General features: G+C 41.0%; 1 protein-coding gene across 6 annotated transcripts in view; it reads left to right on the forward strand.

Annotated features, from left to right (window-relative positions):
* Positions 1-573: 573 nt before the first annotated feature.
* CEP15 (centrosomal protein 15) overlaps positions 574-17,480 on the forward strand; it is a 35,844-nt gene continuing 18,937 nt past the window's right edge. The window contains exons 1-5 of one of the 6 annotated variants that reach the window (XM_080382943.1): positions 598-860; positions 2,421-2,500; positions 3,235-3,358; positions 8,056-8,130; positions 10,772-14,826. In XM_080382943.1, coding sequence (XP_080239069.1) covers positions 2,448-2,500; positions 3,235-3,358; positions 8,056-8,130; positions 10,772-10,915 — 396 coding nt within the window. In that variant the 5' untranslated portion in view covers positions 598-860; positions 2,421-2,447 and the 3' untranslated portion in view covers positions 10,916-14,826. Of the gene's footprint in view, positions 870-913; positions 1,311-2,420; positions 2,501-3,234; positions 3,359-8,055; positions 8,131-10,771; positions 14,827-17,480 lie in introns of those variants that run through there. The other 5 variants (XM_080382940.1, XM_080382938.1, XM_080382941.1 and 2 more) reach the window with 5 other exon arrangements.

The raw sequence follows: 17,480 nt of genomic DNA on the forward strand, positions 1-17,480 counted from the left end.
GCTGTATTTCATTCAGAATAGTTTGGTTTATGTTTTCTGTGAATCAGGACAAAACATTCACAGAAAAGTGGATTAATACAAGTACATTTGATGAAAGTTTGACTATAAAGGACTACAGCCAGCCTCAGTAAATTGTCTTCAGCTTTGAGGCCTGGAGAAAACACTTCCCTCAAGTACACAGGGAGCAAGATGGCACCGCGGGGTTTGGGAGCAGATGTGGAGAACCTGGCTGGCATTCACAGCACGCTTCCCACGCTAAAACCACCATGCTGTGCCTCGTGCAGGACTGTAACAGCTTCAAGGGAAGGATCCCCGCCTGGAGAGCGGGAAGGCGAGGGGGCGAGAAGGGGCCCTGCTCACCCCCAGCAGCCCCCACCTCTCTCCCAGCGGGTTCAGCCTCCCTCGGGTGCGCGGGCTGCAGCGTCCAAACCGTTTGCCCAGGCTATCCCCAAAACTCGTGCCTGTGTGTAAGGGCTGGGGGTGGTTCAAGCGATGGGTTTCACCGCGGACAGCGCCTGAGCCGCTGCCGCCCTCCACCGGGCTCCAGCCCAGCACGGCCACCCGCCACCGCCGCCACTGCCCCCTCAGGCGTAACGGCCGCCGTGCCAGCCCGCCCTCCAGCGGCGGGCCGCCCGCCGGCAGTGATTGGGCCTTGCGTTCTCTCGCTCCTCCAGTCCCAGTGCCGGAGGAGGTACCCGACCTCGCCTGATTCCGCCTACCGAGGCGCAACGAGGCCAATCAGCGCCTACGGCTGGGCTCCACCTTTCCGGCCGTCTCCATGGCAGCGGGGGGGTGGGTTAAGGCGTCGCGGAGACCATGGTGGGTGATTGTTTTCCTTTTCGAAGCCGGCGAGGCTAAAGGTAAACTAGGTCTGCTTATTTATTTATTTATCTTTCCTGGCTTCTCCCCCCTCAATCCTACAGAGTGGTGCATTCCGACGGGCTTGCAGACACCCCACCCCCCCCGCAGTGGTAGGGTTAAGGGCGGTTCCTACGCGCCGCTTCCCGCTCCCCCCGCGGCTGCTGCTCTCTAGCCTCACCAGGGGCGCCGGCCTGAGGCGGGGCGCTTGTCCTTGCTGCCGCCCCCCGGCGCCTCCCGGGGGCTTCTGGCGAGGCAGGGCCTCGGCGTGGGGCAGCCGGAGGGGCCTTGCCCGCAGCGGCCTGGCCTGGCCTGGCCTACCTCACACCTTGGCCGCCGCCTAGGGAAGATGTGTGTGAAGCGGTGGCCCCGGGTTGCTGCGGGCGGAGGGTGCTGAGGCTGGGTGCCCGTTCATTGTGACTGTGTAAGCCAGGCTCCCTGAAAGAAAAGGGGTGCGTGCGGTTGTGCTTCCCCGTGCTTCAGTTTCTACCCTTGCCAGTGAAGGCATTGCCTGCTGAGGAGAGACATCACCTGGCCTGGCGAGTGGCGTGAGGCCTGGGCTGAGGGAAGGATACAGAGGTGCTGTGCCCCTCATGCCCCTCGTAGGGGAGGTGCCAGCAACAGGCATCTCTCTGGCAGTGTGGTGAAGCATGTATCGCTAGAAAATGGCCTCCACCAAAGTCGGCATGCACATGTAAATAGCTTATTTCAAAGTGAAGTGTGATTCTCGACAGAGAGGAGGCCCTTCCTGATGCTATCGCATCTTCATGAGATCTTTCAGTTCTCCCACCTTTCAACATTGTGAACATGCGATAGGTTCTTTAGTTTTGCTTAACGTGGCAATGGTGCAGTCACCTCTGAGGTGGAAAAAACACTAAAACACTTTCAGCATTCTGAGAAGTTCTGTAGGATCCTGATTTGCATGCGGTGGGCAGTTGGTCTCCTTCATATCTCAAAAAAAGTAACAGTAAACAGTTTAAGCTGTGTATTCCATCCTGTACTGTGTTGCAGTACTGAAGAGCTGAGCTCAGAGAAGTCTTCACTTTATTTTTCAAGCATGCAAAAATTAAATTGGTTTGGTAGCCTAAGTTACTTAGTTTAATCATGCCTGTACTTAAACGTAGATTTCTATGAACAGGGCACTGTATCTGTGAGAAGTAGTTATAAATTATATTTACAAGAATAACTTTGTGTTCAGAGTTACTCGGCCCAGAAATCACTAACGTAAACAGTAATACACAAATCATGCAAGCACGCAGTTTGCCAGTGTGATTGTTAGCACCTGAAACTTGAGAAAACTTAATACTAAATCTGAAACTTGAAAGTCAAATTTTAGTTATCTCAGAAATTATTAGAATGCTGTGAGATTTTCCTAAAACATATTGTGAACGTTGATAGTGTGCATGTAGTCAAAGCATAATGTAAAAATGTCTTGCAGGTTTTGTGTAGTTAGCTGATGTATAAATATCATGCATGCAACTTTTTAACACAGGATTGTTGAATACTGAAAAATGTGTGTATGCCTTTGGAAGATTTTATTTTACTTGGTTTTCCTTTTATAGTGACAAACCTGGGGCAAAGAACTGAAAATGTCATCCGGTTTGGCTCAGGAGGTTCACCTTGCTAGGAGACATGGAGAGATGTAAGTAATTGTTTCAGCGCTGTGGCGTGCCTCACAGCAATTTGTGTCGTGGCCTTGCAAGACCTCCCTTTCCACACATGACCATCCTGTGAACAGTGAATTTGAGCTCTGTACAGAGCACAGTGGTATTTCAACAAGGGGTTAGTGTTCCAGGAGGTGGCACTCTTTCTTCATGAACTATTGGAATTAGCATCCTTGCTTGCTGTTAAGGGTGTTTAGGTTGATGAGGGTTTTGACTTCCAGTGGTGCTACTGGTTTAAGATCTCTATTGTTAACCTCCTGTCACCATTAAATTCCTGTTTGGGGAAGGTAATTGGATTCTCTCACTGTAGCCTCAATTATGGAATTGCTGCTTTGTTGCCCTGTAAACTCAGATTGTGAAGCAAATACAGTAATGAGTCAGAAAAATCTGCTTTTCTTGTAACAACTAGTACTTGCCAATGAGCAAGAGTAGCACTGATCAAGTCACCCCATCCCACCCTGTCTTTCCTGTTCTGGGAGATTTAGTGCTTCTAAGCACCTTAGCATATGAGGACTGCTGGTTGCAACATTATAGCTTCATACAAGCACAGCAGGTGGTGTCTGCCTGTACCTTTTCCCTCCCCCAGCACACCCACCCTACAGCCGGCTTAATTAGCCCCATAGTTTTGAGAAAACTGGGTAAGGTAAAAAGGTTATTTTCTAGCTCCTGAGCAAAATGTTCTACCCACTTAGCAAAATGTTTTCCTTTGTAGACTGTCTCAGAGATCAGAGCTGCTACAGCAGATGGAGACTTATCTAGGAGACAAAAAGACTAAAAAGACATGGCAAACTCAAGCAGCTGATGCAGCTCATAAAAGGAATGCAGCACTTTTAAATGTAAGTTTCTGCAACTACCAGGAACCTCATTGAAATGTCATGGTTATGTAGCTTAGAGGATTTAAAAAAAAGCATTTGCTCTATAGTTATCATTTGAATTCTCCTATATACAGTTCCCTCTTCTGGAACTTGACCAAAAGTCTTAAATGACAAGTCTTTATTATCTGGTGGCATTGCTACCTTTTCCCATGCCCTTCTTATATGAGCCTCGTGGTGGCAGCTGCTACTATCTTTTTTTTTTTATATTTTCCTAAGTACATGTAGAGTTGCAACACATGCTATTACACGTCTGCCTAAGAGAACTGAGTCTGACAAGTACCTACAAGTCTTACAGTACCTGTGCAATTTCGATTCAAGATACTGGGGGGTGTTTGGAAATAGGGGCTAACCAGCCTGTAATGTTGTTAGTCCAGGGTGGGAACCATTCTCCCACTATGATTGTGTGAAATTGTGGAAGAAGTTCTCAGTTTAATGCTTTTCTTTAGAGTGACAAAGAATCTTACTTCCAAGTCTGTAAAAGCAGTATTTAGTGTTTCTGGCTCTTCCTAGTGATGATACTGTTAATAGCTGTTCTACATGCCTGTTGTTGTATTTAGGTAAGATTTCTGTTTCCTAGGTAAATTAATCAGAAGTCAGAGAATGGGCAATTAAAAAGATCTAGGTTTGATGCCAGGGACCAGTATGCTAAAACATCTTCTGGAACCCCTGGCTTAGGCATCTGAGTCTGAAGAGATTGCACTTGACCACTGACATGAGCATGCATTTGAAAAATGTATGTCTGTTGTTCAGGAAACAGCAGAAAACTATACCTCTTGTGCATTTTCTTTAAACTCTTACGTATTAAGTGTCTATATTACACGCATTGTGTTTATTGAAATTGTAAGTTTTATTCTAGAAAATTGCAAGATTCATTTGTGTCACCAAAATATTTTTTTTCTTCATGCACAACCTGGTTAAGGTTTAAAATGTTCCCATTTTGGGTGAGTGTAACTCTATTGAAGGCCCTCTTTGTATTTAAATGGGAGTTATATTTAGAGAGTGGCAGACAAGGGAGAACAGTTAATCTGGGATGCCTTCTTAATTATTCTGTGGCAAGATTTTTCAACTTGGACTGCGGAAAACTGGTGTGTTCTAGGCTGGGGCAATCAAACCCCTCTGTATCAGGTATAGATATGTGTAGGTGCTTCAGTGGGAGGCTGTGGAGAAGTGGATAATTTGTTTATTTTTTCATAGTTCATGCTCCATTGATTTAGTAAATTGAGCCGTTATAAATGCCGTTTTCCATGTGCATTTTATAATAGATTTTTATTTCATAAATACATTTTTTTATAAATTATATGTATTTTATAAATGCATTCTCAGTTTACATATACAGGCAAACATAATAAATATAAGGTGTATTTCTGCATGCTGAAAGCTTCTTGTATTGGAAATGTTAACAATAGCTCAGACATATACAGAGTGTAAATATTTCTGCAGTTAAACAGATATTTGCCATCTTCTGTCACATCCTCAAAATTGTTCCTTTCAAGTGTCAGAAATGTTGGTGTTTGTATGGAAAAAAAGCAAAAACATATGTATCAAAACAAATTCTGTTGCAGGATAAAGTAGCATAAATCAGTTTAAATCTATTAATTTTATACTAGTTTTAACAGGCATGCACTCCTGCAGATGCTTTCTGATAACAGAAGAAAACAGGAAAAAAAAAATCTATGCAGAATAATATATGAGAAGCTTGAAAACAAGACTGATTAATGTGCCAGCTTCAGAATATTGTTCCTGATACCAGGCACTGTACATTTCACAGTTACCATGTGGAGAGTTGTTGATTTGGCCTACTCAAAAATACATGGACATGATGAAGTGTTATTTTTTTATTTGCATTTCTGGTTTTCTGCGTGTAAGCAAAATCAGTTGTTTTCAGTATGTGATCATAGCAAAAGACATTTTTCTTTCTCTGTGCTAGTTGATATTTATGCACAGGAAAGCATTTCAAAATTAATTTATTTTCTAATCAGTAGGAAGCAAGGAACTAAACTTGTTCAGTATTTTAACATGATTATCAGAGTATTTTACTTGTCTTTAGAGGGAGACTGCAGATTTGGGAAATCTGTATCATTTAGTACTTACATAATGTTGTAATAAAAGCAGAAATTAGACTAGTATTTATAAGCTAATTTATGACAGGTTTTCAGTAGAATTTCTTGTGTTTAGCTGTGCAACAGCTTATAACATGAAATAGAAAACAAAGAGTATGCTATACAGGAATTAGTATTGGGAAGGTAATTTAGACCAAATTTGCTTTCCTTCACAGGCATGTAATTCTAGAATTATTTAAGTGGGATTCTGCCAGACTCATATCAATATAAGTGACAGCTGAATTTGGTCCCCTAAAAGTGATGCATGTGTCATGCAATCCATTTTACCTCTGGGGAAGGGTCTTGAATTGTTTTTGTTCCAGTCCTTGTGGTTTTAGGGGAAGCATTGTGAGATGCTCTCTTTTTTTCAGTACTGTGACATATTAGATTTGCTGGTTTTTTTCCAAAGAAGCTTACACTGCTGATGTATTTATTTTTATATTGATGATGGGGATTTCTTTTTCGTAAGAAGTTTACCAGTTGTATAGACACATAAGGAGTGCCATCTAATTTCTCAGTAGTTCCAGTTATTTTCTAAAGCATACTACACCTTCCAGCAAAAATTTCTTTCACTGTCTGTCATTAAATCAGTATTCTGAATGACAATAGACTGCACAACATAAAACTAGAGTGAGCAACAAAAAGACACTTCCAATATCTAGGCTATGCCAAAGTGACCTTCTCTACTAAACATATCCGCACAACTGCTGTCTCCTTTCTTGCCTGCAAGACACTCTTTTCCTATCACCATAAACATTGCAATGATTTATTTGAGTATATAAAGAAATAATAATCTTGATTGCTGTTCTTCCTTCCTGTGAAAATTCCTGCAGGAATTAGGAAGAAGGAATAAGAAAGTAGGAAAATCCTATGAATATGAAGTGAACATTACTGATTGATCCTTCTTCTCAGTATGGTGATAACTTCTCCAGACTTGGTCTGAACCAAGCTTATGCTGATACGAGCTTTATTTGGTGCTATTTATAATGTATCTGTTTTGAATACATGCAACAGAGAAATTCCTTGCTTGGGTTATTTAAGTCTGTGTTGGCCTCTTGTTATTTTGACCTTGTGATTTCAAATGGCTTCTATGTTGGCTCATGTGCCCCCTTTATGTTTATCCCGTTAGTCTTTTTCTCACCTGAAAAGGGGTAGCCACCAGCTCCTTCTGAGGTTTTGGATAAATATGAGACTTTCAGTTTGCTTTCTCAGACATCCTTTAGCTTTCTTCCTACAAGGGTATGCACTTTGCTGTAGAAAAGGGAGAACAGTTTTGCTTGGATTAAGTTTGTAATTACATACAAGAGAATACAGTCGTGCTGCAAAAAGAATTAATGAAATAAGATGGACAGTGTAAACTGAATGAACTGAGTGTGTCTGTATTGCTAACTTGAACTTCAGCTAACGCTAAGGCTGGATTTTGTTTTTATTAATCATACTCTGCTGAATTTGAGTCATATTTTTCAAACTAAACTTGAGTCGAGCACTGTTTACTTATTGATGTATTCAGATTGGCTATTATTCAATACGAGCAATCATGTTTGGTGTCTCTTGTGGATGTGCTCCTTCAGAATCTCACTCTGCTTTTCAGCGGCAGTGGTGGTGAATATTTGGGAAGTCCCTTTGGGGAATTTCCTCTCTCATTTAGTTTTTCTGTTGTACTCTTCACACCCGCTCTCTGCTCCCAACTCTGCCATCTGCTATACTTTCTTTCCCCCTCCACTCTGTTCAGCTTTGGCTTCTTCACACCCCACTCCCACGTCCCTTTCTGTCTCTCTTCATCTGCCCACCACTCAATCTCTTCAATGTTTGGGTATGGAACTAAGCCCACAAGAATGGGTCAGAACTTTAAAGGGGGAGGGCAGTTAGTTTGGGGGGATGTTTTGGTTTGTTTGTTGCTGTTGTTTTTTGGTTGTTTCTTTTCTAAAAAATGTATTTAGGCCTTTGTGAATCCAGCACACACATCCACTGGACAAGCAGAAACCCAAATACTGATTTTTTTGTAAGAAAGCTATGTGAGGTGCATTGTCATCCAAGTTTGTCTGGTGAACAGCTTGCTGCAGCTCTACATTTTTGTGCACATGTTATGCATGCATATTAGCAAGTCATCTTTGTCTTGAGAAGTAAAGATCTTGCACATAATTTGCCTAGTTACTTTACAGTTACAGTAGCTAGAATACATACTTCAGTCTTCATGCAGCACAGAGAAAACCATTCTGTTCCCCTCTATTTTCTTCAGTTTTATAGAACAGAATTTAACTAATTTACTCTAGTGTCCAGAGAGAATAACAGTGTTTTACAGCAACAGCCTTAGAATTTTATTCTTGTATCAAAAAGGTACAGCAAACATTATTTAGAAACTGTAGGATGTTAGTCTTACTAGTACAAGTCGGTTTTCAGAATGACTAGACAGAAAGATTTGAACTTTAGTGTTACTATTTGAATGCAGTTTAGCTGTAATGGGTTTATTTAATTAATTTAAATGTCTTTATGTGAGTGTGCGTTTTCCTTTTAAAATTCCCAGTGTTGTTTTTAAAATGTACTTTGCCTGTGTTTTAGGATATAGAAGCAGCAGAAAAAAAGCTGCAAGAAAGAGTGTATTTGCTTCCAGATCCTGATACTCTTAAGTTAGAAGTAAGTCCTAGCACTCTGTCTTTTCGTTTGTTGTTTACCAAATATTTTGCTTTTTTTCCCCCCCTGAAGCATGTTCTTAAAGTGAAAATAATTGATTTTAAAATCCAGTGACTGGTATAGCCAAAGGCCTGTATACTGTGTAGCAAGCTGAACCTAAATTCTGGGGCAAGGTCCCTAGATTCTGGAGCATTCTGGTGGAAATATTTAGCAGCTTTCAGATCTGTACAAACTTCTGTGTAAAAATGAAGTCAAATATAAAAATGAATATTTTGAGTATCAGAAGATTGCTGTGTTTATTATGTCAGAGCTGTTTAATATTTTTTTATATGGTCATCCCATTTTCAGGGTCAACAGTTTATCAGCATGAACAGAAAAAATTTCACTTCTCAGGGTTTCTTTGTGGTTGTGTGGGACCTTATGCTACAGCAAGAACACTTGATTTTTACTTCTCAACCTGTGGACCCTAAAACATTAAAGATAAAAATTTTAACAGCAAATTATTCTGAGACCTAAGTATCATCCTGATACAGGTTCAGTTCCCTAGTCTCAAGAGTGTTCTATCAGTATTACGCAGTGATGAATGAATGATAAGGACAGAAACAGTCCTGTGAACAGGAATTGAAGCACAGCTCTTCCTGATGCAAACTAAACATCTTAACCACAAGGCCACTGAGTCAAACCCCCACTTGTGCTTCTTGCACCAGTGGTTTGTGGGTTCTTCGTTGTATGGTGGCTTAGCTTCCACAGGCATAGTCGCATGGAGTGTCCCATGCTAGTTTGTGTGCTAGGGGACTGTTAAAGGAGGGGAAATGTACAGATTTCTGTGCTGTCAGCCTGTGAAGAGAGGTGTATTGTACATTAGTTTCACACCTCCAGAGCAAGTGTTTTAATACTCAGGCTATTACTTAAATGAGAGGCATTACTTCTTGTTCTGGTTATTGTTAAAAGTTTTTGTCTGTCATTGCATTTTGTAAATAGCCTACTCCTGTGACTGTGACAGGGTGCTCGCTGAGTATGCCCATGCAGTGATTTATTTTAAAAAAATTTTTTTAGAGATTTTTAGGCAAAGGGGTATATTTTGTGCTAGCTACCTGTACATCTTGAATGATGCTAAGAAAGATGCCAAGCTACTAATATTGAACCTATTTTGACTGTGTTCAGAAGTAGTTTTAGACGCCTTGAGGACTTCCAAGACACCCTTAGAGTTGTTTGGATCAGTTTTGGACTGCTTCATCCTCTGTCCTGTGTGAAGTGTTAAGCTGTGTGTGGCACGTAGACTGAAGTCCACACAAATTGGAGAATGCAAGGCAATTGCTTATGGCTGCAGGGATGTCTACGCTCTGCAGCAGCAGTTGAATTTTACAGAGAACAGTTACTATGTGAAGGAGAAGATCCTAGTTCAGCCTTTTTTATACTTCTAGAGAAGAGTGCTATAAATAGTGGAAAAAGAAAACTTTGTTTCATGGTACAAAATTCTTGTGTGTGCTTTGTTCCAAAACACTTTTGAGCATATTTCACTCAGCCATATATGTGTCTGTATTAATATACTTTGAAAGTTATGGCTATAATGGATCCCCAGCTTGCTAAGTCGGAGTAGTTTTGTGTGACAGCACATATGCTTGTCAAAAAAGATTCTTTGAGTAAATCTGTTGAGGAAAATATTTTTGTAAATCTGCAAGAGCCATAGTTATATCTGAGTTACATGTAAGGATCAAAATGATTAGCCAGGAATCTAATACTCTGCAGGGAGATGCTCAGTTTTGTGGTACGCTCCTTCTACATTATGTATTTAAGTAAAGAAAAAAATGCTCAATACATATGTACCATAAATGTTTTCTACTACTAAATTACTTTGGATGGACTAAAGTGTTGGCTTAATATAGTTCTTTGATCACATTATTTTGTGGAAAAAAATTATATATGGCACTTAAAATTTTCTTCAAACTCCTACAAACAAAAAAGTTTTCCCTAGGATACCAACACAAAAATGATGAATGGTATGTCCATTCCACAGATAAAAGTAAGTTAAATTTATTACTCAAAAGGCACAGCATAATGCAGAAGGGTTCAATAAATCCACAGTGGTTTCCCTAGACCACAGGATAACTATACAAGGAGTCTTTTTTATTATTGTTTGTGATCCAACTACTGCATCCAATTACTTCGTCAGTGATTTATCATGTCTAACATTTTACTCAAATATTTTGAACTGTATTACTGCAAACTTTTTAAGGGTAACCAGTTTACTTAGCATTTTTTTTTATAAAATTAAACGATTTTTCTACACTTCCAAATTAAATTCCGTAAGTACATACTTAAATATAAAAGCTGATTTTGGAAAAGTTTATTATTACAGAAAATATTTTATTAAAGGTACTGTGAGGGTCTAAACTAATCTGTTGCTTACCACAAGAGGGCATATTCAGTCACTTCACTGTTCATGCTGCAGAATTAAATCTTTCCAGGCTGGTATTTTGTATCGTACAAGAGATTTGAAATTTCATCTGTAAGTACGTTGTTCTTTTCTGAATTGCTTCACTCATAAGGCAAAATTTAATAATGTGTTCCATATCTCTATTGTTTTTCAACAGGCTGACGCAGATTTTGAAATTAAGTTTATTTTTTCTTGTATCTTTCTCAGACTCTCTATTGGGCATCCATAAAAGAATCTCTTCCCAAATGGGAACAGTTTCTTTTAGGAAGAGCAGAAGTTCCTATTGGTTTTAAGAAAATGAAAACTACAAACCAGAACATAAGCTGCCCAGAAGAAGATTTACAAAAATGAACTCTAGTTTCATTTTCGTTTGTAATTTATGGCTTTTGCAGGCAAGATCATCCAGCTCAGGCAACAGAATTACCATTAAATTGTAACTTAAATCATTTAAATGAAAATGAACTATATTGGATAATTTGCTTCCACTGTGTACAATTATTTTTATTCTGTATTGGAGAAGCAATCCTCAGAGGGGCTTTTAGGATCAAAAGTGAGAAACACTGGTGTATAGAAACCCACCAAGGCAACTGCTTTTTCAGTATGAGAAGAGTTTTAGGTTATTTTTAATCCTCTGCTTCTACATATAAGTGTGTTAAGTAGAGACAGATTCATGCATTATCTTTCTTCACTGCAGTCATCTGTGCTGTATGCCTCTTTGTGGATGAAGGAGAAGGGAAGAATTTACCATTAACAGGAAAGGCGGGTCGTTTGCATCAGGCAAAGTAGCCTTGGTTTAGCACCAGGAATCTGTAAAAACCTTGAGAGTAGTTGTAGAAGGGACACACTCAGTTTCCGCATCTTGTTTTCCCTGATCTTTGTTATTGCCACTTTCATAACTCCTACACCTCACTCAGTAACCACTGCTGCTTTTCCCAACCTCTTGCTGCCTACTTTGTTATTTCCTGTCTAATGGGTGGGTAAAGACAAGAAAAAGTAAACAAATGTCTAGGGTTTTTTGCCACTTCTAGGCTGCTCTTAATGCTGTTTGCTGTTTTCTTTCTGATGACAGTCTACAAGTGAGAACTTTTGCTTAGGCATGAAAAGTTTGAAAGGTAGATGGCAGTGACTAAGACCCAAGCGTATATAAAAGTCAAGGAGATATTTTCATTTTCAGCCATTGAACAGCTTCTCAGCTTCCTCCTACAGAGGAGCAGTGTCAATGAGTTCTGATTGTACAGTGGGCTAACTCAGTATGAAAATTTCACTGCTCTAGTGCAGTGCTTTTTAAAGTATCAGTTCAGTGGAAGTTCCTTGCAGGAAGATCACTTGGCCTGCAGAAATTTAATCCTTCCTAAATAAAGGAAGCCTAGAAAAAAAATATTTTTTTTTAATTAAGAACCTGGACTTGAATCAATATATTGTTAAATTTAATCTCATATGCAACAACATACTTCCACACTTGACCTGGAAGTAGGAGAAAAAATTTCACCTCTGCCAGTGTTTGAGTATATGAAAATGTAATGATCATGAATGTTGGTAGGCTACTAGAGAACTGATCTATGCATCTCTGTGCTACATAGAGGTATACCCTACTATTAAAAACAATTTATATCTATATGTAGCATGAAGAATCACTGGCACAATAAAATCAAAACTTCAGCGGCGATATAGAAGTGTTGTATGTTTTCAGCGGGAATATTAAGAGTTCATTTAAAACTTTTTCTGTTGAAGTGTCCATTAAACTGATAAGTTTGTACAGAAACTGCCATCTTAGAATTATCCTGTTGAGTGGGTGTTGGTGTTTGTAACAATAACGTTGTTTTCATAATATGTGATGGCAGATTAGCACGCTTCTCTGCAGTGTTGTTAACAGTTGTAATTAAGGAATAAACAGTAAAGGGTGTCAGTCCGATGACAATTTCATCTATAGTGTCACAATACAAAATGTCACAAAATATTAGAACTGTTATATAACTACAAAAATATCAAATTAGGCTTTCATCTTACAAGCAGAGAGCTTAAAAAAAACTGGCATAGAAACCATTGCAATTTTATACCTACTCAATGTTCTGTCACAAAGACAACTTGGTAATATTTTCTTCTGTAAAATCACAATGTGGTTCTCAATCTGATTTAGCGGGAATGTGTATGGATCTTACAATTGTAGAGCTCACATTTAAAAAGCAAATAATTGGAACCAGTTGAGCAGACAAGAAGGGAAATGCTATTACACATGATGCCCAGAATGAAGGGATGGGCGAGCAGTTAGTTGCTAACAAAGACTAGGATTCATCCTGGTCTTTGCATCCAAAGGGAAATCACTTAAACTAAAATCTGGGCCCCTAAGTACTTTATAGGTGCGAATAATCTGGGTCTTTATCTCTTTCGACTCCACCTAAACACTGGGACACAATGCAGATGCTCACTATCTCCTTGTGCCTTTTGATTTCCCGTGGAAGGGAAGCTGAGTGTGTGGATGGACTGTGAGGGCATGGCAGCTGGATGGGTGAGGATTTTGTAGCGTGCTGTGAAAGGCACCTGCAGGCAGTGTTAGTGTAGTTTCTGTGCTGCAGTTAACTGCTCAGATAGTGTTTCTGTTTATTTTGTTGTTATTATTGGGCAAAGAGATTAAGATTTAAATGAAATTATCTTCTTTTCAAAGAAGAAAATTAGGGTGGGTGGGTTTTTTTCCTGCAGCATAGCTTTAGAAGCAGTGGGACAACTGGTGCATGGAAAACTGTATAGGAGCATGTCCAGAAAAGGAAAAAATGAAGGGAAACATTTAAAGCAGGAATGAGTGTAGGTGACTGCTTTCAGAGACAAGGGCCTTCATGTCGAGGGGCCTGTGGTCTGATTATAAATAAACGCAATTGCATATGACTGTGAAATAACGCAACAGTAGGGGCAGTGGGGCATGCAGCAGGGCTCCTGAGGTGCAGGAGCGGATGTTCCCTGATCTGGCACACAACCTTGTGGCAAGCAGTGGCAGGGAACAATTATATAGGATCTCCATGATGCTTACATTTGTTGAGTGCACGGTTTCATTTACTATGTCTGAGCTGGCTTGCCACTTGCTTTTCTATAGGAACAAATTTAACTAACAAACGTGAGTTAAACTTAATTGTGTCAAAAAAAAAAAAAAGGCCCCAAAACTGATTGAAACTGATTGATACCAATATGGTTTAATATCGGCTTTAAATGAGATCTTAAATGGGTATTCTTCACCATGTCAAGGCTGTTACTTCAAACATATCTGTTCTATGTAGTTATACCCCATCTTATCCCATGCTTTTATATATTAAAATATAAAATATATGTTATGTATCTGTCTCTTATGAAATTTCCTACCTATTTTGGGTAAACGTGTTTTTCCCTCAGAACATAACCTATTACTCTGCTTTCTTGACTTGCTGCTTGCACTTTTCCATTAAAAATATATGTATACATAAGCTGCAATGGCCCTAAGAGCCTGTTGTGCTTTTCTGGTGGGTGGCGGAAAGCAACTGAGAGAAGACCAGTAAAGAAAACCAAAGGTTTTGCCTGTTTGTAAATTGATCTTTGAGTATCTTAGAAGAAGAAATAATTAATCATCCCTTTTTAGGTTTATGCACAGATGAGTAACCACAATACAGCCCGTTCACCCATCTTGTCACCTCTACCATCACATTCCTGAGTTTTTTACTTTCTCAGTTATTCTGGTTGTGGGGGCAGTAGCAGAAGGCATGTTAGTTTTCCCTAGGATAAGAAATTTCTTACTTTGCAGAATCTTTCTCAAGCTCATTAATTTCATTTGAGAGTACATATGAAATAGTAAGATGGTTTAGATGCATTTTAATACTTACTATGGTATCCTCTTGACTGCATTTATTCAGGGTCGCGTTTTCATGGAAGTTGGGAGCTGGATTTTAAGCTGAGTTTATAGTTCTTCATTTCTGTCTTTTTCACTCATATAGAGCAGGTCAGGCTGTAGACGCTCAGCCTGGGCTTGTTGGTACTGAAAAATAAGAAAACCAAATTTGAAATGGAATGAACTTTTAGAGGTTACATCTGAAAGAAAACATTATTTACTCCATAATGGTAATTTTCATAATATTTTAATATTTGTGTTTAGATACAACTTGACCTTAAATATCACCCCAAATGCAAGCTGTTTTAACATATTTGTAATGCTAAAGTCTTCATTACTGTAATGTTCTGTTTGCTCAAGGATTATAATCCATGGATATACAGTGGTACAGTTGAAATAAAGCTTTGATCCCATAGTCACTGCCTCGTGGATTTCAGTGTTACACTGCACGTACAAGTTAGATGTAAATTCGTGCCTGCTGTAGCCAAGCAGACAGTGAATAGGCCAGTGATAAATACTTTGCTTAGGTACAGTGTTCATTTTCTTCTGACACTGATCTGCAATATTAATCTGCTGGGTGAAGATCAGAATCTCGGTAGTTTTACTGCTGAAAGATCCAAATGTAATGAATCCCAGATTGATTATTTGTACTCTTCCTATTGTTTCACAGTAACTGTGAGCTAAATTACTTCAGATGTGTGATTACTAGCAAGGTATGGATATACTTCAACTTGTAAAGGGAACAGGTGAGGGGAAAAAAACCCGGGTCTTTAGTGCATCCTCCTGCTCTTTGTCTTTGCCTTAAACAGGGTGATTTAATTTGGGAATTTGCTACTCCTTTTAAACACAGCTGATACAGCTCTTCAAAATGCACTAAATTGTACCCGCTGTGTATATACTCTTCCAGTTCTTTTTCATTTGAGTTACTTCGTTCCTTACGTCTGTTTTTAATGCATACAGGCAGGAAGTATGCTCCCTTCTTTCTGTAAGTTTTATAAGAGTGATGATGATCTTAGAAATAAACGTGTGGTGTTCTTTCTCCTTACTCTCATCGTGTCACCTACCAGAAAGCCCTAATAGGCAACAAAGTAGTGTGAGACGGTATTTACATCACACTTTTGAAACAGATTCAAGCAGAGCCAGCTGCTGTAAGATTATTTTACAAATATATTGCAAATTAATAAAAGGAAAATTTTGCCGTCCTTTAAGTAAATTACAGTCTCCTTGACTAATTACATAGCTCGAAGCCGCAGTAAATTAGTACCTGCCTCACAGCGGTGTTGGGAAATGTAATTTTGGTTTCCAGACTTGCATTTCTTTACCCATTTCGTTTGTGTGTGTTCCCAATAGCTTCATTCACGGTGCTCTAACTGTTGCTCAATAAAAGCTTCCGGGGGATAATTTGCTGAAGTGAACCACATGCCTGCAGCTTTGTTAAGCGCGATCTAACCTGCGCGTTTCCCCGGCGGCTGGCCGCGCTCCCCGCCGCCCCGGGGCTCTGCCGAGGGGCACGGCTGCTCCGAGCTGGGGAGAGCCGCAGCACCGCGGCTGGGAGAAAGGAACGGGGCGAGATGGGGGGGGAGAAAGGAAAATATTTCTCTGTCGTTTGGCCGTGAGCGATGAGAACGCTCCGGCCGCGGGGGGCTGCGTGGGCGGCCAGGGGCGCTGGGGGGTGGACGGGAAGCACCTCGGGTGCCTCCTCTCTCGCTTAACGGCGTCGGGATTCCCAGCGAAGCTCTGGGCAGCGGGTTTGATTCCTTGGAAACGTTCGTAATAATAACCGTAACGGTAGAAAACGAATCCGTAAATCCACGGGGGAAAGGTTTGGCTGTGTGAACGAAACTGTCGCATCCCCCCGTCATCTGGGACCGGTGTTTAGCGTTAGCTTAAACAACTGCAGCCACTTTGCACTGTTTCTCGGACGTTTCTTTTTATTAAGTTCCCGGGTACACTTGGCTTTTTCCTCTAGAATCAGCTTTCTTTTGCTGGATTCATTCAGTGATGCGGTAATCCAATGTTGGTAATATCTCAATTCATTAACATAATGAATCAGAAGGAAGAGGCTGGTTATAAATCAGAAAGCTTCTATTTATGTGAAATATCTTGGCAACTGGCAGCAGTGAGGAAGACAGTAAAAGGAGTATCAGACAGTTCACGGGACTTTGGGAACGCAGTCGCGGGAGGTGTTGGGGTGCTCTCTGCGCCATTTAAACGCCTGAGCTCTCCAGAGGACAGCCGTGCCCACGGCGCTGGGCTAGTATTTGCCTCCTGTGGCCTCGGTCCTGCCGGTGCCCCGCTGCGTTTGGGCGAGGGGTTTGCGGCGGGCTGGGACCGGGGCTCGGGCTCCGTACCGCCTGCGGGCTGCGCCGGCCCGGGGCTGCCCCGCAGGGCTCTGCCGGGAGAGGCAAAGCCACGGTGCCCGGGCCCTGTCCCAGCGGCTGGAAGTACTCCTGCCCCCGGGCCAGATCGCTTTTCAAGTTACTCATCAGCTTGCGTCTTCTGCAAACGCAAAGATGCAAATATTTGTAGGAAAAAGCAAGTTCGGCGTTGTTTCAGGCTTACAGACTCCAAGCTCTGGGAGCAGACCCTTTTTCTGGGCTCCGTGTCTGACATCATTTTGTCCCCATCCCCACTGGTGACAGCAAGACGTTTCTGTGACTAAACACGCTCTTACCAGAATCACTTTAAAGCAGTATTTTTAAGATTTTAAGAGCACTGGTAACTTAAAGCACCCGCACTGAAAGTCTGTTGGAGCTCCCTCAGCCAAGGAGCAGGCAGGAGCCGCAGCTCCCGGTGCCTAGGGCTCCCAGCCCCGAGCCCTACAGCCTCAGCGTCTGGTGAGGAAAAGTGGCCCACCATAAACCAGAGAGCAGGGAAGTCCAAATAGTCCAAATACAGCTGTTGTGGTTTGTTTGTTGTTTTTTTTTTTTAATTCAGGGCACGTGTTGCCTGTCATTCAATCAATTAAGCAATTGCAAGAGATAAATGAGATAAATACCAACAACACGAGCCTGAGGCTTTAGGCCAGGCAGGTAAAAGTAGGCCAGCAGTGGGGTTAAAATGTGGGGA

Source organism: Falco punctatus, assembly GCF_963210335.1.
Source record: "Falco punctatus genome assembly, chromosome: 4".
Taxonomy (NCBI): domain Eukaryota; kingdom Metazoa; phylum Chordata; class Aves; order Falconiformes; family Falconidae; genus Falco; species Falco punctatus.